Below are 20,748 nucleotides of genomic sequence, written 5' to 3'. Positions count from 1 at the left end.
AAAGAAGGAGACTCTACCACTTTCCAATGCAGTGTGTTCCACTATTGAACAGCTCTTACCATTAGGACATTCTTCTTAATGTTTAGGTGGAATTGCTTTTCCTGTAGCTTGAATCCATTGTTCCATGTTCTGCTGCCTAGAGCAGCAGAAAACAAGCTTGATCCTTCTTCTATATAACATCTTTTCAAATATTTAAACATGGCTGTCATGTTGCCCTTTAACCATCTCTTCTCCAGGCTAAATATATCCACCTCCCTAAGTCTCTCCTCATAGGACATGGTTTCCAGACCTTTCACCATTTTCATCACCCTCCCCTGGACATTCTCCTAGTTGTCCACATCCTTCTTGAATTGTGGTGCCCAGAAATGGACACAGTATTCCAGGTGAGATCTGACCAAAGCAGAACAGAGTGGTACTATTACCTCCCTCGATCTGGACACTATACTCCTGCTAATGCAGCCTAGAATTACATTGGCTTTCTTAGCTGCGGTGTCATGTTGCTGACTCTTGTTCAGACTGTGGTCCGCTATGGCTCCTAGATTCCTTTTGCACATACTGCCATCAAGCCAGGTGTCACTCAGCCTTTCATTTTTACTGCCCAAGTGTAGTATCCTACATGTCTTCCTGTTGAAATTCATTTTATTCATGTTGGCCCAGCCTACTCTGTTAAGTCATTTTGAAATTAGATCCTGCCCTCTGGGGTATTTATTAGCTACCCCTCCTAATTTAGTGCCATCTGCCAATTTAATAAGCATGCCCTCCCATGCTGTTTATTCCATCATCTAAGTCATTGATAAAGATGTTGAACAGCACTACCCGAGGACAGAACCCTGTGGCACACCAATTTGCAGACAAACTGGCTGCTGTGATAAAATAGCAGTATCAGATGTGTCTCCTCAGCTACTTTGGGGTGGAGCAGGTATCTGGACAAGAGAATGGACATTGGTGGCATGTAAAGAAAATAAAGGCTTTGTCTTTGAATGTATAGGAATCGTTCAAAAGCTAAATTAATTTTGTTAGTGGGCAGAATAGCTTGCCTATAAGTTTCACAAGCTTGATCTGTATTATAAATACTTGGAGTCTCTGCAGGAGCTACCATGTATATAGAGTGGCATCTAGAGGCCCCTTCACCAGTGGAAAGCACTTTTGCTTATTTAAGGAGATCCTGCATTTCCGCTGGTTTTTAAGCAGCAAACCTTCCAGGGCAAGTCTCTCAGCTTCATGAGTCTGAATTGCAAGTCAAACAGACGTGGGATAATTGTTTAGCAAACTGCAATGGGCTCATGCAGTACATCCCTTTAGAAATTGTATGGGTTTATGCTTCTGTTTCATAAAATCCTTTAGGAGAGGTGCCTTTATATTAGGAAACCACTTCATAAAGTTTTGGTTGAATGGGCATCCAGTTTTATAAAGTATTTGCTCAATTACTATTTAAATGCTTGGTTGCTGTAACAACCCAATCCAAACTGGGTGGGGAATTGTAACTGACATCATATATGAGTTTATTGCTATTACAGCTGAATGCAGTTTTTTGCATAGAGGCTGCTTTGCTTTGTTAATTTATTCCTTATCTCTGGGCAGCACAACCAGCTTAATCTTGTGCTTGTTCATGTTATTCCTCCCTAAAGAAATAAAAGAAATTATTTATTACTAGTTAAATGTCATTCTTGACTGCTCAAGCTTTGCAGTCATATTTTATTTTTATGTGTAGACTGATATGTGTGCACAGTTGTGATTTGTTCCTGTTATATTTTAAAATTTAAGAATTCTTTAAAACCCTTTTGTAACCCTGACCTACACTGCAAAATTAAGTTATATAACATATCAAGTCAAGCCTAGAAAAATATCTCCTTATTTATATGAACTTTGATAAAATCCTATACATCTTTCATAAGAATAATGTCTGTGTAAAATGTATCTATTCTGAAGTTAAATTAGCATAGCAAATCTAGGATCATATTGATGCTTACTGCAAGTGTCTTGAATGGCCTCATTATGCCTTTTCATTTTTACATAGATTTTATTTTATTTTATTTTGCATTTTGTTGCCCTTGGGCTCCATTGTATACAGCCCTCCTCCCCTGCCAGCCAAAGGATAAGAAATTATTGATCAAAGTAAGTTGGTTCTAAAGGTTCATGCAAGCATATACTACTGTACAATATAACTGTAAGTCTTTACCCTGCAACAAATCTTGGTTTCTTTTGTCAAAATAGGCCAACATACTAACATAGCTGCATCTCCAGAAGATATTCTTGATCACATTTGAAAACCAAAGATAGTTCACTGTAAAGAAAGTTCACTGGGCCCTTGGTATCCTTGGTTTGGTTCCAGGACCCCTGTGTATTACCAAAATCTGTGGTTGCTCAAGTCCTATTAAATACAATAGTATAGGACAATGGTGTCTCTTATATAAAATGGCAAAATCAAGATTAGCTTTTGGAATTTGTGTGTGTGTGTGTGTGTTAATGTTTTCAAGCCATGGATGGTTGAATCTGTTGATTAAAAAAAGGCCATGGATACAGGAGTCAGCTATGCTATGAACCAGATTTCTACAATAAAACTTGCCTTTGAGGTTTCCTCAAAGCAAAGGCACTGTGAAAAGAATGAACTGCAAAATTGCAACCACTGTTGTTTGCATAATTTTCCAAGCCGCTATAGTGCTTTTGACTTTGGGGACCCTTAGAGCCTGGCATTGAAGAAATAGCCAACCTCTGGCTGAAATTCAACCAGCTGCCTGAAATTCCTCCTAGTACTCCCACACTGCTGCTCATCTGCTTACACAAGGAGGACACAAATAATTCACACACTTTTGAAATCTTTTCTCTGTTCATTGTATCTTTCCTTTTAATAACTTACTTAAAAATAAACCTCGGAGTGGTTTAATATGTTTAATTGTGCTGGATCTTTTTGTAGAATAATTGTATGTATATATATTGAAGTCAAGAGGCATATTCCTCTTTGCCCACAGATTCAAGCTATTTATTGATCCATAATACCGCCCTTCATTATCCAGAATGGAATGCAAAATTTATTAAATTTATTAAACAGATATTTAAATACAGTTTTTTTAAAGCCCATGTTACAATAATGTATCACCAAAATGCCAGTGCAGACAAAATAGAATGTTGGAAGCCTTCCTCGTAATACTGCAGAAATCAAAAGAAAATTATATTGAGCAGAACTTTGAGATGTCATTTAGTTTGCATAGATGTTGTAAAAGTTGATCCATTAGTTGAATAAAGAGGAAAAATAAAGAAATTAGTGTGAATATGAATGAGAAAAGAATGACAAGTGATACTTGTGCCTTTTTCATTCATTCTTTCATGAGAACTATTTTACATCAAGGAGCTGCAGAGCCATATGGGAAATGCTTAGTTAATTAAAAATATAAAAAACCTCAAAGCAAGTTGTTAATTTTAAAGAAATAACAGACTTGTATGCACAGGCATGGACAGATAATCTCTTAGATGGCTTGACGTCTCTTGCTTTGGCACCCAAAGGACAGCACTAGGGTGTTGAATGTATCTCTGAATGTGTCTCTGTCTGCAAGCACTGAGATTGATATATTATTTTCCACAACTTAATTAACATAGCAAGTAAACTAGAACTTTATGGGGATTAATTTTGGTACCAGATACATTCTGTTCTTACTTGTTTACTCATCATGTTTGACTTGTTTATAACTCAGCAGGACAAATGCAAACGTAACGACTCTTACTATGAAATGTTTAATTGCAACATATGTGTACAAAATGTTTTTACTATAAACCTACTTGATACAACCCTCTTCTCCAGATATTTTGCTTTGTGGTAGGTATATAATCACTGTAATTAAAGTGTACAAGCACGGTCTTGTGTTGCTGGCAGTACTGATCTGTTAACTTTAAAAAATAGTAAATACTGTTCTGCTGAGCTTTGTTTGTCTTTCATGGGAACATTAGAAAATCCATTAGCATTGCTTGCTTTATCTTAAAATCAACATAAAACGTTTTGCATTATCTTTTTGTTATATTATAGAAAGAATTTTAAAAGAATAAAGCATTCCAGGTGGGGGATATTTTGAACTGCAAATGAAATTATTTCTTCTCCATTTTTCCACCTTTGTACTATGTGAAATAATTAAGCAGTGTGAGATAGGGAATGTAATATTTCTTATGATAAAAAGACATAAGAAGAAAATTAGTTAAAACGGTTAGAGTCTCCTCCCATTATATACCTACCTAACCACAGTTTTCTTTATATACATAGGTGTATAGAAGAATTGGAAAACACTTTGGGAAAAGATATTTCTGGTACATCTTTCAAATTGCACACTTGTTAGTGAAATGCACTCATTTTATTTCCCAAAGTGTATAACAGAAGTGTCTGCGGAGGAAAATAATTAGCCAGTCATGAAAATTATTACCATTATACCTCAGTTAACAAAGTAAATGTGTCCTCAGGTTTACTTCTTTAACAGAAACTTTGGTATCAGAGGTAGAAATAATATGGAAATAATACAGTAAGGTCCTACAGCAAAAAACAAAAAGAGCAGTACAACATATTTCAGCAAACCTTTTGTTCAAAAGTCACATTATGCACATGTGCAATGAAACACCCAGAGCAGGAAATCCTTGTACAAGTAAACAAAACCAAAATTAAATCTTCTACAAAACCACTTGAAACTTCTTCCAAAATGCATCATGGGATGATTTTTTTCTCTTTTAACAGCCTGCACATTTCTCATGATTTCCATTTTGCTGTCAAATCAGATAGATCTGTGCTTTTCCAACATGTTAGGTTAGCTGATAAGGCAGGCTAACCCCCCCCCCTTTTTTTTTTTTCCTATTTTGTTCTCCATACATGTTCAGTAAGTAGTTTTAGTCAAAGTCAAATTAACGTTTATTGTACTAGCCAAAGGCTATGACAAAAAGAGCTTATCAAAAAGCATAAAACATTTAAAACAAAAGGCACAGAATACAAAGGACAAAAATGTCCCATCATTTAGTGTGCAGTTAAAATAGTTAACTGTTAAAAAGGCCAAAAGAAAAAAGAAACATCTTTCCTGAATATTAGTAAATATATACAATAAAATCATAAAATCTAATTAATACTTGGCATCTCTATGGCATTTTATGGCAATTTTGTTTAACTCTCTCTTTCTAATCTTTTTTGCAGCCATGGCAAAAAGAGCCACTCTATGTGTTACATAGTCATTGGTATCACTCAAAAGGAATTGGACCGAATCAACAGTAGAGCCCCCACTTTTGTTTGTCAGCAAGGGTGTTAAAAATTTCTTTCTAGGGTTGCTGTACAATGGACAAATTAACAAGTAGTGAATAATATCCTCCACCTGAGGCTGACTGCAGATGCATAGTCTTTTCTCAAAATACACTTTGTTGTAGCGTTCGTCTAGAACTGCAGTCGGCATTACTTGAACTAGTAGCTCCATAAAGGCAATTCTTAAAGTAGGCGACTTGAATTTAGTCAAGTATCTGGCTCTAAAATGTTCAGTCTTCAAAAAGGAGAACCTAAAGAAGAATTGTGAGGTCCTAATTAACTGCAGATATTTTCTTGAATCAGTCCAAAAAAGGAATTCTCTTAATTGCCTCTTATCCATGCCAATAACAGCGTTCAACTCAGAAAAGTTATATTTATGAGAAAGAATTTGAAAACTTGATTTTCAGAACTGGTTGTTGCACATTTCCAAGTAACACAATGCTGGGAGACGATTAGTTGATAAGGTAGCAATATGTTTAAAATATCTGTGTAAAATCTATTCTTGTTTTAACTGAAGGGCAGCCAAATTCAGTGCACAAAAAAGGTGCAGGAGTTCCATTTGGTAAAGTGCAGAGCTTTCGGAGAAATTTATTTTGTAATATTTCCAGGGCTTTGCCAGTGTGGATATCTGATCCCCATATTTCTGCACCATAAAGCATCTGGGCGATAACTTCAGTTTTGCTGTCTCTCTATAGTTTTTCCAAGAAAGGGACTCACTGAAAACTATGCCCAGATATCTGAATAGTTGGGTTTGTTCTATATTATGTTGGTCTAAGATCCATTTGTGCTTTGGAGAGTTTCTGCCGAATACCATTACCTTGGTTTTGGAGTAGTTTATTGACAAGAGTTCTTTCTGGCAATAGACACTAAAAGCATTCAATAGATTTTTGAGACCTAAACAAGATAGGGAAATGAGCACTAAATCATCTGCATACGTCAGAATGAAGATCTTTCTGTTCCTGATAACCAGGGAGGGAGAATCAGCTGAAGATAAGAAAGGCACCAAGATCGTTTATATAGATGTTAAAGAGGGTGGGTGCCAGAAGGCATTCTTATTTCACTCCTCAGGTTGTTTTTAAGGCTTCTGTCAGGGAACCATTTAAGCCGACTCTAACCATCATTTATCTATGGCTGTATAGTTCCCATATCAGTCTTAAAAGTCTGATATCAATCCCTAAACTGTGTAACTTTCCCATAATCTGTTTCTGTTAATAGAGTCGAAAGCAGCTGTAAGATCAACGAAAGCAGCATAGTCATGTTTTTTATTTTCCTTGGAATACTTCCTTGCAGTATAGCTTAATATAAAACACTGATTTGTAGTGCTGTATCCACTTCTGAATCCTGCCTGTTCTTCATATATGACTTGCTTATTTTGTAACCAGTCCATTAACTTGAAAAGTAAATGTTGGGCATATAGCTTTCAAGTAATGTCAAGTAAGCTGATTGGCTGGTAGTTTTGTGGATCATTCATGTCCCCTTTCTTATGAATTGGAACAACAATGTTTGTCTTCCAGCCACGCGGCATTTGTCCTGAATTGTTTATTGTAAAGTAGTTTTAGAGGGAGCTCTGTACCTTGCCACAGCAGATTAGAATACTATTCTTGCTCTGGTCAAGCTTTATTGTATTGTTTAGTACAGACACTCACCTGCAACCCAACACTGGAAGTCTGTCCTTCTCCAGCCTTCCTTTACCATCCTCCAAATGTCAATGCTGCCAAAAAAAAAATCCACCTAGACAGAAGACAAGGAAAGGGAGGCTTGGTTAGGCTGGGTTCCCATAAAGAGACTCTGTAAAAAGGAGATCTTTGTCAGAAGTTTCTTATGCCTGCACAGTGCGCCCACGTCATACATGGGCACACCGTACGAGGCTTTCATCTTATGCAGAAGCCACGCTGTGTGAAAAAGAATGGTGCACAAGCCACATCACAAACTCCATTGTTTTGAATGGGGATCGAGCTGACATGTTTTTTTGCCTTACGCAGGGGGATCCGGAACTGATCCCCCGCTTAAGGGAAGGGCCCACTGTACTACCCTATGGCTGAAGGTGTCTCAATAAAGCATTACAGTGCAGAGCAGTGGAAAAAAATTGGTATGTTTTTACACAAGGTGACTTTTAAAGTCATTAGATAAACATATTACAGATCCAGGCTGCTAAATTTATTCTTCTCTTCTGACTGCAGGTCCATCAAGAAGAAAGGGACAATAATGTTGAACCTGTAACAGATGACTATAAAAAGATGGGAACTCTTTTTGGTGAACTCAACAAAAGTCTCATCAGCATAGGCTTCACAAGGATGTATTTTGGAGAACGCATTGTGGAACCTGTAATTATCATGTTCTTCTGGGGTATGCTCTGGTTCCTTGGACTACAAGCTCTTGGCCTGGTAGCTGTCCTGTGCCTTGTCATTATTTATGTTCAGCAATAAAGTACAATTGGTGGTGGTTAAATGAGTATTTCATTTTGGTGGATTTTGAACTATCTTGGTGCATAATTCATTTTGAACTATTTTGGTAGATTTGCATACTTAACCAAATAAGAATATACATCAAGCTGCTCTGTTGAACTTTATATGGCTATTAAAATTATGCACTCTTTCTTTTAAGCTGACATTATCTTTGCAATTGAAAACCAACAAGAAAATATCATGACTAGATGACTAAAAGGAGAAAATAACCCAAGAAAGTGGAATTTGCTCTTTTTAATTAATAAGGATTATTGAATCAAAGTAGCTTTTTTGGGCTGTTTCAAGAGGTCTTTTGGTGGAGAACAAACTTGTCAAAATTAGGTCAACAGTAATTTTGTATTTATGCTGTGACTACTTTCAAATACTAGCTTTTTGTATTAGGAACCAAACTTTAAAAGGCCAATTTGTGTATGTTTTTATGCTGCCTGGTTTTATACCATCCTGTACATTTCTTTGCAAACTTCTTCATCATTGTGGTATACATATACAGTCTTGTTAAAGAAGTCTGTTTCTGTATGAAATACAGAAATATGTCATTGGTGGGGTACAGACCGCCCAAAAAGGGCGGCCTGCCAGCGCCTGGTTTTCGGCCGGAGGGAAGCCTCAGCTGCCAAACAGCGAGGCTTCACACCGGCGGAAAAAACTCACAAAAAGCAGGTTCTTTCTATGTCTCAGCGCCGGCGTAACGAGTGCACAACAGTGCACCACTGGCGTACTTGTTACGCAAGTGCCGTGCAGTGCCGTGTGGATGCTACGCGGCTCTTGCATAACAATGGCAGCACCCGTGTGTACAGGGCGACACCATTTTGATGCCCTTGTCACATGCGAGGGTTGCAGGGCGTCTGGAAGCACCATCCCAAGGCACCCCTCGCACATGACATGGGCGTCCTTTCCGGCCCATCTGGACCAGGCCATTTTTAATTTTGCAGAGAATCAGCTAATACTCATGCAGCTTTTTTTACCATGTCATGTTTTTACAACTTTTCACACTTATAAGAAGTTATCATTTCCCCATTGTTCAAAAGACAAGGTTTTGGTTTGGTTTTGTAATGGGATTCTGATTTTATTATATTCTGATTCTGAGATCTTTCTTTCCATAAGCATGTTAGACATGGATACAAGATGAGCAAAATATGGCAACTATAACTGTCATTTTTTACTCTTTGTAATAATGGGATCAAAGTTCACTTTTAATGGAATTATAAATAATAGGTTAGAATCCTTTGTCTATCTTGAATTTGGCCCCTGTTCCTTAATAGCAACTTAATTTTTAATTATTGGAAATGTTTTTGCTGCCACTCTATACCAGCATTGTATATGTACATATATAGTCTTCTTAAAGAAGTGTGTTTCTGTTTGAAATAGAGAAATAAGTCATTTTGATTTTGCAGGGAAGAGGCTAATACTCATCTACTACTACCAAAGTTATTCTGCCATGTAAAGGCTCATTGCAGGGCCATGATTAGGTCAAGGGGCTGCTGCAAGCATGCACAGCAGTGAGCAAAGCCATCAAGAACTGTAAATGCAAATCAGTTCACCTCCACTTCACAGGACATGTTTCTTGTTATGCAAGTTACAATTCATTATTTAATATAGTTCCCTAGTGCTTACTAAATGTGTTTTAGTGATGCTGTGTGTATATGTTGTATTTATAAATATAGTAATTTTCATTGTATTAATTTGCAAAGCAAAAGTATTTTTGGATGAGACAGTGTGAGGAAGGAATGCTGAAGAAGAAAATAGTTCATTTATCACAGCCACAGATACATTAGCAATGCAGTCTAACAGTCCTCATGGAGGGAGACCTTCCATTCACAGAAGTATCTAAACAAATGGAAGGGAGCAGGCAATTTCCACCTGTTACCTTTTTCTCTGTACCCTGACTGGACAACCTCCCATGCTATTCTGGAGTATTACACACACACACAACCATAGCAGATTTTTGCATGACTATAGACAGGAATTAATGAAAATCTGCACCTTCTATTGACAACAATCTCTTTTGGCTCTGAAGCCTTACTACAAATTAACCAATACAGTCAGCCCTTCTTATACACAGATTTTTTTATACACGGATTCAAGCATCCACGGTTTGAAAATGTTAAAAAAAAAGTATAAATTTCAAATATCAAACCTTGATTTTCCATTTTTTATAAGGGATACCATTTTGCTATGTGATTATATTTAATGGGACTTCAGCATACATGGATTTTGTTATACACGGGGGATCTTGGAACCAAACCCCAGCGTATAACAAGGGTCCACTGTATAATTATTTAGACAGGTTTCATTATATTCTTCCTATATCATATTATGAGCAGCACCATTGATTTGGTGTTGCACCATGAGTATGCTAACTGTTCGAAAATAATACTGGGATTGTACTGAAATGTGCATTATAGTTATTCTGCTTTTAAGAAGTACTGTAGTTGTTCAACACAAAATATGTTAAGTCCAGAATTAAGAGTTATGCATTGAACTGTTAGGTAACCTCCATTTCATTAGATAAATTAGTTAACATAAATTAATAATGAAATAACTGAACCAACACTATGACTCTAGAGACCAGGGTTTGAATCCTTGCTCAGGCGACCAACAACATTTGCTTCATGCAAATATTTCATTTTTTAAAAAAACAAAAACGGGTGATATTTGAAGGTGCTGGTATTGTTTTTGTTGTAAATATTTACCATCTTAAAATGCTATTGGCTATGGGTATATCTAATCTATTGATAGAATATGAATATGATAGATTGTTCTATTGGCTATGGGTATATCTAATCATTTGATAGAATATGAAAGTAACAACTAGTGGTTTTATATCTCTGATAAGCATCTGAAGTTCCTTCCCTTGCGATTCCTTAAATGGAGCTGAATCCATTAAAATAATTGAGGAAAACCCACAAAAGCAAGAGCTGCATGGGAGCACAGAAACACAACTTGAGCTTTGGAATTAAAGTTTTCATTACTGGGGTGCTTTTTAAAATGGTTATATTTTATCATAATGATATGTCAGGCTACAGTGCAGAAGTTGAACTATTTGTCAGAAAGTGATGGCTTGAAAAAAATGAGGAGAATATCCAAAGTTTTGTTTTTTTAAATGTATTGTTTTTGCCAGTCACATACAGAGTTCAGTACTGCTCTGGGCGTGTTGAAGTGATTGGAAACTATGTAGAAAAGAATGCATGTTGGATTGTTGTATAAATGTTCATTGTGAGGAAAGGAACACTCACTCCAGATCCCTACTTTTTATATATGTCCATATATTTATGTGACATATTTAAGATAAATTACAACTCAGGCTACTCAAATTGAGATTAGTCCTTTTTAAGGTATATAGCCTGTGGATCCAGATTTTGGGATATTTTCCTCTTAAATTATTTGTTACTTAGAACTGCATATATGTATCAGGGATAGGAAGGGGAGTAGACAGGTGTTCTTCAGATATATAATTGGTTGAATTAGCTAAGTGCATGAGAACGCGGGCAAGATCAAAAGTACCATTCAGTGTGTCTCATTTGCAGACTGTCTCTTCCTGCTGAATTTCACTGCATCCTTCAAAGCTGCATGCAATGTGAAGGCAAATGCAGCCAGCCATAGAAATGGGTGACCTCCCATGTATGTGGCTACACACAGAGGAGTCTTCAAAACACAGACTAATGACAAACTTGTGGAACTAGTTTTGGCTCTGAAATGCTGCCATATACCAATGTTAAATTATTTCCTTAGAAATGTTTGTACTCAGAACATTCAGTGATTTGTTTTTCTAATAAAGCATTCTCTCGAATACACAAATTACTGCCTGATATTCCTTCCTGATATTTTTCAGGAAGTGCATATATCAGCATGGAAATACTAAAAGGCACAGCTGTATTCTAGAGTTGTAGTGATTGAATGTGGACTATAATAACTAGAAGTATTGATCACCATAGTAGTCAGACTTTTTTTTTCATATATAGTTAAATGTTTCCATCCCACATGTTGGGGGACAGGCAGGAGGATTATGGAAGCGCTGTATATTTCTGCATAAATCCCATGTTTTCCTCATCTTATTACAAGAGTCTGGATGGCAACTTATAAAATTAGTACCAGATCAGTATTCTGATTTTATTGTGTATTCAGCTACTGATATGACCTTGTAGACATGGGATGGGCAGAATAGTCAAAAATATCCAAAAATATTACAAAGATCTGTTTCTTGAGTGTTCAGAAGCCCTGACAAGAATAATTAAATGGCAAATTCCTGTGCCAACCAACAAACTTTCATATACTTTCAATGTTAGTACTTTACCCTAATAAAGAGTGTATCTTGACCCTAGCAAAGGAGGAAGGAATAGATTGGAAAATTGTTGGACATTGAAACCTTTCCCAGAAATATGATCAAGAGTCAAAGAAATAAATCATATCCCTCCATTTAGAAGAGGAATTAAGAATTAAAATAACCAAATTGTTTATTATATTAGAAAGTAATTATTACAAACTTTAGACCAGTACTGCTCAGGCTATCTGATGTGGAGGACTGGCAATTTTTTCCCAGTGTTCCAGGAATCAACACTAAATTGGTGGCCATTAGGTACAATTGTTTCTTTAATTCCCTAAAATTTGCCAGGGACCGGGAGCTAATGAGTAGTACTGTTTTAGATCACAGCTGAAGTGCAGTGTATCCTTGATGTGTTGTATGCCTTAAATCCATTACCAACCTATGGCAACCCTAACCCAAAGCTGTCATAGGTTTCATGCTAAGATTTGTTCAAAGGGGGGTTGCCATTGCCTTCTTCTGAGATGTGATTGCCAAAGATAACCTAGTGGCTTTCCATGGTTGAACAGGAATTCGAATCCTTGTCTTCCAGAATCTAGCCCAACACTCAAACGCCTACACCACACTGGCTACCCAGTGAATGTTTATCTAACAGTAAAAGGATTAGGTGTCAAGATTCTTAGGCATGTGCTGAAGTGTGCATCTGGATATTACTTTCTTTTACAGGTTATTTGCTTCTACACACCCACAATCAAAAGAGTTCTTCCCTGTTGTTAATACATGCTTGTTTTGTGTTACTTTGGTGGTTCTTTTGTACAGTTCATACACAAGGTAGGCACTGAAGGAAACTAATCACATTCACATTCTCATTTCTTTTTAACATTAAAAGACTGGATTTGATCTAGGCAGCTTTTGCTTTTGCTTTTTTTTAATATATAACTGTGTTGGACTATCGCTCTGGAGATCAGGGTTGGATTACCCACGTGGCCATGAAACCCACTGGGTGACCTTGGGCAAGTCACATGCACTCAGCCTTGGAGGATGGCAATGGCAAACCACCTTTGAACAAATCTTTTAAAAAATACTGTAATAGACTTGCCTTAGTGTCACTATAAGTTGGAAATGTCAACAAAAATAACCAGTAAGAGCCTGAAAGCATGGGAGCTTGCTTGCAGATTACAGAGTGAGTCTGTGTTCAGATAAGAGCAGGGGTAGGCAACCCTTTTGAGCCGGGGGCCGGGTTGCTGTCCCTCAGACAACTGGGGGGCCGAAGCCAAAAAATAAATAATTAAATAATTTTTAAAAAATTAAATAAATAAATAAACCGGGACAAATGTAGGACAAAATTTTCAAATGGAGGACACGTTTTAAATAAAAAATGGAGGTCATGCGAAAAAATTTGCTGATTTTTTAAAAAATGTTAAGATAAATGCATGTTTCTGAGGCTTCTATAGACAATTGCCCCACCATGCCCCTGCGTGCGAGACGCCAAAGGCCCCGGCGGCAATCGGCGGCAGGACCGGGCTGTGGCCGGTCCCAAGGCCTCGCCGGGCCGCATCCGGCCCGCGGGCCGCAGGTTGCCTACCCCTGGATAAGAGAGACTGTGAGTTGAGTCTTAAGATTCCTTTCATTAGATGAGCCTTCTCTACACCACTGTTTTCGGCCTATAAGCTAAATAATTTAATAGCATGTTTTATACTTTCTAGAACCTGTGTAATTAACATTTCACTGAAACAAATTCCATTAAAGCCCATTATTTGATGAGCATACTGATCTTGGCCACAGGGAGGCATTTGCCTTTGTTGTCTTATCTGTTCAATGTCTGAAAACTTTATTTCTGTATTTATTTTTAACCAGTCACCTTATGGATGTTAAAGATGGCAAAACACATAACTACAGCTGGCATCAGCCAAGTGTCTGCTTCCTTCAGGCACTTCATTCTTCAAAATACTGTTTTGGTTTACACTATCTCTCTCAAGCAAGCTGAGCTCCAAAATACAGCTCTCTGAAGAGTCAGCACATTATGTATCCATTACAGCCTGTTGTTGGGCTGAACAGATTATGTACCATTTTTCCATAAGGGCAAATTTGCTAATCAAAATGAAGCTTACAGCTTGAATTTCTTGTGCTAGCAGGAATTGCTAGCACAGCAGTATCCCAATACATTGCTTTCAATATTTATGTAGTTCAGTTTGGTTCCTGGTTTATAAGTAAAAACATTATATTTGCATATAAGTGGAATGAATTTGAAGTTTTATTCAACACATCTGGAATATGCAGCCATTTTAACTGATGAACAGGGCTTGGTTTTGCACGGATAGTAGTGTATACATTTTTAAAATAAACCATACTTCAGGGTGTAATTATCAGTTGTTCTGATTTAGTCAGAATGGGTCCACCATGGAAAAGACCACCTTTCTCCTGGCCACTAATCTAATAGATCTTACTGGCAGACATGTCATTGGAGCCTTGATGGGCAATCTTGAGGCCTAGGATTGGATCACACCAAATAAAGGACTACTGTGCTTCATTTACGATCACATATGTTTGTCTTTAAAAAGCCTTTGACTCGACGTTATACCTTTATAGACTGTTAAAGATTTTACTTATTTTGTATTTATGTTCTTTGTTCAACTGTTTGCTTAGGGAAATGCTAGCATAACTTTCTATGTTTATTTATTGTTTTAAAAATCATTTATTTTGTATTTATGATCTTTGTTATATTATTTGTTTAGACAGATTCTGGTATCTTCCTGTTAGAAGTGTAATATTACTTTTGGTATGTTTCATGTATGTTTCCTCATTGGGTGTAAATTACTCATATACTAAGCCCTTGCCAAGGGCCTTAGACAATTACTGCAAAAAGGATCTATTGAAAATCAGTTATAACAAAACCAAAATACTGTAGTGGTATTTTTGAAGAAGAGACCATAAACACAAGTGGCAAATTGACAACAATATGATCAAACAGGTGACAACTTACAAATATTTGGGAATAACATTCCACTCACTTAGTAGGTGCAACAGAATAATGCTATAACAAGTATCCAGAGAGGCATCAAGGTCATCTGCTTCTTTTTTTACAACAAGGGAGGACAATACATTCCTTTGGCCATATAGGTATTTATGGCCAAAGTGTTGGCCCAACTGCTGTAAGGCTTAGAAGTTTGCTCATTTGGAAACATTGCCCCACTTGAGGCTGTGCAAACTAAATTTCTGAGAATGATTCTTGGGATCCCTAGCTGTGTTCCCAGTGCAGTTCTACAGCTAGAAGTCAGGCTAATGTTGATTGAGGCTCATATTTGGCAGTGTACATTTAATCTTTGCTTAAATATGCTTTTCACCCTGGTAGGATTATCCCCATTAATATTAACTCATTTTTGCCAATCAAAATGGAAGAAATCTATAGCTACAAAATTGTCAGCTAAAGGTTTTTCAGTAACTTATATCCTAATGTTAGGGTATGACAAAGCAAAGATGGATATTGCTCAACATATCAAAGAGGTAGTACAGACCGGCACTTTGTGCTGGCCTGACTGCATGCTAGGACTAAACGAGGACAGAGCATGCACATGCTCTGAGCCCTAGTTCCGCCACCGAGGCACCATCTTGGTGCATGCCTGTACACATGGGGGGCACCATAATGACATCCCTCGGGTGCAGCACCCAAACAGCGCTACGCACAAGGGGTATCATAGCGTGCAAGTGCATCAATGGCATCTCATTGGGGACAAAAAGAACCCACCAGGAAGTGGGTTCTTTTTCGTCCTTCCAAAGGCTGTGGCATCTGGTTGCCACAGCCTCCTTCTGGGGCAAAAACAGGCGGCATGGAGCCACCTGTCTGCACAGCCCCAAAGACATTGACTTTCAAATTTATGTAAGTCAGACAGCTCCACATCTTTTACTTAAAGACAACAGAGGATTAATTGTACCTGCCAATTATTTAACAAGCTTGAACATTCCTAAACTAAGAAGGGCTTTTATGCTAGCTGGATTGAATATTCTCCCTTCTGCTGTATTAGATGGCAGATATAAAAAGATCCCATTCTTGAAATGGATTTGCCCTTGTGGTTTAGATAAAGGTGAATCAGTGTGTCATGTCCTACTTTATTGCCATTTTTGTGAAGACTTCAGAGTCTGACTTATAATTCCTCTGATTCAAAGAATCCTGTGTAGACGAGATAAATGTATATAAAATACCTTCACTCAGATCTAAATGAGTGGATAACAGCCAAAGGTGCTAAATTATGTGCAGCTGCTATCAAATGCCATAGAGGGGTTAAAAAACAACATTGTCAAATATTTTGTTATGTAACACCCCCAACTTCCTTTTGTGATGGCTGAAGTGATTTTAAAATGTATATATTATAACCAGCCAACTGTCTTGTAATATTTGTATCAATTTTTATTATGCTGGCTATTTGTCATAATAAATGAAATGTACATGTATTCATATAGAGCAGTGATTTCTAAAGTGGGTGGTACTGTCCCCTTGGGGGCAGTGGAAAGATCCGGGGCGGGGGGATGTGAGCAAAAAAGGGCAGCAAGAACTATTTCAGTCAAAATATTGGCATGCAAGAAAGACAAGGGGACCTAGCAGCCTTTAGGGCCATGTTGGAGATGAGGATTGCATGAAACGTTTCTTTTCAGGGTCCCTTAAAACCACCACACAACCTTGTTGGTCACAAGGGCCAGTTCGGTCACTGCTCACCCAGCTGCTTGGTTGCTGTTCCCAGGGTGGCCAGATGCAAAGGGAACAGCAACCGAGCAGCTGGTTGAACAGTGACTGTGAAATCTCACCTGACCCAGCCTTTGTCACAAGACTGGCAAGGGCGAAAGGCTTATCAGAAAGGCTGCTCATCCAGTTTATCGATTGGTGCTCCAAAGATAACTGAGTGCAAAGGGAGCAGTAACCAAGACTGGTTGTTTTGTAATTTGCAGTAGATCTGTAGACCTAATATCAAGAAATAGGCGTTGGGGTACTGAGATTATTGTCCAGGAGGAAAGGCGGTGATAGCAAAGTTTGGAGATCACTGATATAAACACCATCTTTATTATTATATTCTTTAACAGTTTAAACAGTTTCATCTCTGTATTTGTGATGATTTTGTGTTTTATGCCTTTGACACTAAAACTCTGCCCTTTTGTATTAAATATGAGACACTTAGCAGCAAAGCATAAAACCAGTTTGTGATCCATTGTTCCTGGCTCAATGGAGCTTAGGCATTCTACCTGAAGATTATGAAGTTTTAACCTCACAATTAGGATTGCTCATTTTTGAGCTGGACACCACTCACCCTTTGTTTGATTTGCTGCAGTTAACAGAAAACAAAGCTTCCCTCCTACCTTAGAAATCTTCATCCACAGATCTCACACGAGAACAAACTGTCTCCTCCCTCACCCACCACAACCAACCTGCTGGATAACAACAATGCTGTTGGACAGGTTAGGCTGGATTGACCTTTCAATTGCCAGCTAGTGAACCTCATGGCTAAGAAAAGATTTGAAGCTAGGTCCCATCTCTGATTTAAGTCCAACATAACAACATAGGTGAGTTATAATTATTCCTTTTTGCGCTGCAGTTGGGCAGTTCAATAAGACAAGCCTTATGCTGTCAAAATAGCAGTATTTTCCAGTTAATTTCAGTTGCTGCACAATTATAATTTCCCTGAACAATAATATTTAGTTAAAAGATATATGGAAAGAGAAGTGTATGGTGAAATGTTTGTGTATACTGTGCTTTATCATCCGGTTATATAATATTATCACAGTGAGTGCTAGTTGTATAGGAAAAACCACTGTGTAAGCAGTTAGTTGTTAATCCCTTTCTGTCCCCATTTCATGGCTGTTGGGGCCTTGAGATACATGAACAGCAACATAGATTCATGATGGAATTTCTGTATATTTAAGAACATACATGTTTTACCAACACTGTATTTATCAAAGCTGATTTTAAGTTACCGGTAAGTAGTCATAAGCTCAAGGGTCCTATCAACCTCTAGCATGATTCTGTCTTATTTTCCTGATAAACTTGTAAGCATCCATTCTTATCACATATAAACAAACTCAGGGAGGCTGTCTTATTACTTTTGCAGGACAACTGGGTATATTTAAACAAATGTGGCCTCTAGCAGTGGTGAGTGTGATGGGATTAAGCAATCTCTTCCTCTAGCTATGGAAAAGTAAAAGCTGAGGTCTAAGTTCTCTTAGCATTGCCCTTCATGCAAAAAGCTGGATTGACCTAGTCGTGTATGCATTTCTTGTATGCATACTCCTCAGTACTGAAACAATTATTATTATTATTATTATTCAGATTTATTTATAAAGCACTGTAAATTTACACAGCGCTGTACATACAATTAAATTAGATAAAAATAAACCTGCCTGTGACATACATTCTATAAATATAATTGAATATAATACATATTAGTGCATGTTAACATTCAATAAAATAAGGCAGACAGCAAATTAAAATAACATCATAACAATCATGCAGTGCCTGGGAACGCTTCCCTGAACAGTAAAGTCTTCAACTCAGTTTTGAAGCTGGTTAAAGAGATGATGACCCATGCTCAGAGGAGTGATTTCTAGAAAAACTGTTCTACCAGGGAGGTCCATTTGGAAAACTAAGGATCTTACCACACTGCTTTTTGATACTGCATTAATCCACACCAATAGTTTGTGGTAGGATATCTGACTGTAGATGAACTGTACTGAACCTTGCCACATTTCTGCAGTAATTTCACAATTAGCATTCTCCTCACCTATCCAGCCCCTTGCTTCTTGATTGGTCTGGTTTGTTTGTCCTCTTATGTCCTCTGGTGTGCATTTGCCCTGACATGCATGCTTGGTGGGAAAACAAACTTGTAAAGCAGTCATGCATTTCCCTGGTGGAAAGTTCCATGAAGCTGTTTAATAGTGATACTAAAACATTATTAAGGTGCTATAATATTGATGTTATGATGGCACAACAGAAGGAGTGTTTTTAAATTACTGTAAATTAAACATGTCACAAAAGTTGTCTTTGTCGCTGAAGCACCGGCAGTAGTCTGTGAAGTCCCTGCCACACAGATCTCATGGAGAATCTCTGAGAGAGAAATAAGATGTCAACACCCATATCCCCTTCATCAGTTGAGTTTTCATGGAAGGAAGCACAATGGGTGCTGCAGGACAAAAAATTAGTTTGGTAGCAAGAAAGAAGGTAATCAGTTGATTATTTCCAGCATGTAAGACATGCACACTTGTAACAGAGCTACGACAGAATAATGCCAGGCCACCAACAATATCATGCAGTAAAGCATAATGCTAGTGGTACCGATGCATCACTATGGCACTTGTGATAAAGCCCTAGTGCATGGTAGTGAAGGTATAACACTTAATTCCTAACAACAGAGCCAGAAGAGGAATAGCAATAGCAAGTACATTTCTATACTGCTTATCAGTGAACGAAACACTCTTCTAAGCAGTTTACAATCTGTAAGCTAATTGCTCCCCACTGGGTACTTATTTTGACCTACAAAAGGATGGAAGGCTGAGTGGATCTTGGAGCCCTGCCTGGGATCAAACTCACAACTCTCTGGCTGCAGTACTTGCATCTAACCACTGTGCCACCAGAGCTCAGGCACATCAGGAAGTGATGCTGTCTAACCTAACCTAGCTCTAAACTATTTCACACTACAAAATGATAGCACTGTGAATCCATTTTAACTGCCATAGTAACATCCTTTGGAATCCTAGGTTTGTAATTTGGTGAGGCACTAGAGCTCTCTGGCAGAGAATTCTAAATTACCGCTCCCTAGATTGAAAATGAGTGCAAGTATGGTGTAATGGTTTGAGTGTTGGACTACAACTTTGGAGACCAGAGTTCAATTCCCCACACAGTCATGGAAACCAACTGGGTGACCTTGGGCGAGTTGCACACTCAGCCACAGCAAACCCCATGATAGGTTTTCCTAAAGGTCACTATAAGTTGGAGACAAGTTGAAGGCACACAACAACAACAAATATTGAAAATCCCAGAATTCCATATAAGGTTTCCATGGTACCTGAAGTGGTATCATAGCACAAAGCAAGTAATTGTGTAATGTGAAAGAGCCCACTGTCTCTCACACAACTACTTCAAATGAGTCATTAGTGAAGCAAAATTATGCATTTACTTCCAACAAAGCCAAAAAAGAACTTGCTATGGTGACTGTTCATGAAAGGATTTGAGAACTATCACCAATTCTACATAATCGAAACACTGAGAATCCACTGGCATTTCTTCAGATCATCTTCCTTAGAGGATGCTAAGAAAAATAAGAGATACATGTGCTTCTCTTATTTTGTCACAATGAGCCAGTTTTCAGCCTAATTTCAAATCCAAGGCCCAAGCCGTATGATGTAATAATAATGAACAAATCCATTCTGTTTCCTCCCACACAATCACACTCCCTCCTTTTCTTTCTTTTAAAATTTCTTCTGCCATTTATTGTGTGAGGGGCAGATGATGATAAAGGGAAACATTTATAGACTACCTCACCAAATTGAAACCATCATAACTGACAACACCCCAAAGACAATGTAGGCCTGTGACTTTAACATCATCACCAGTTTTCCCCTGTATGATTTTTAACAACTTTGCCTGATAAAGAAGACAATTAAGCTTCAAAAGCTTGTATAATGTATTGTATGTTTTGGAGTTGGCCCAAGAAAGGTATCATTGCTTGTGGATTTTGGATTTCGTTGCATTTTGCTGCACAGCCAACATGGCTACCTTTGAATAT

General features: G+C 37.8%; 1 protein-coding gene across 2 annotated transcripts in view; it reads left to right on the top strand.

Annotated features, from left to right (window-relative positions):
- FAM241A (family with sequence similarity 241 member A) overlaps positions 1-11,520 on the top strand; it is a 29,146-nt gene extending 17,626 nt beyond the window's left edge. The window contains exons 1-2 of one of the 2 annotated variants that reach the window (XR_016281342.1): positions 4,248-4,293; positions 7,441-7,502. Coding sequence is in view for 1 of the 2 variants with exons in the window: in XM_089525962.1 (XP_089382088.1) it covers positions 7,441-7,686 (246 nt within the window). In the remaining variant the exon portion in view is untranslated. Of the gene's footprint in view, positions 1-4,247; positions 4,294-7,440 lie in introns of those variants that run through there. The other variant, XM_089525962.1, reaches the window with a different exon arrangement.
- Positions 11,521-20,748: the final 9,228 nt, after the last annotated feature.

The sequence above is a fragment of the Sceloporus occidentalis genome, unplaced genomic scaffold (assembly GCF_023333645.1).
Source record: "Sceloporus occidentalis isolate IW3139 unplaced genomic scaffold, rSceOcc1.0.p SCAF_5, whole genome shotgun sequence".
In the NCBI taxonomy this organism is placed as follows: domain Eukaryota; kingdom Metazoa; phylum Chordata; class Lepidosauria; order Squamata; family Phrynosomatidae; genus Sceloporus; species Sceloporus occidentalis.
This window is presented reverse-complemented; position numbering and strand designations above follow the sequence as displayed.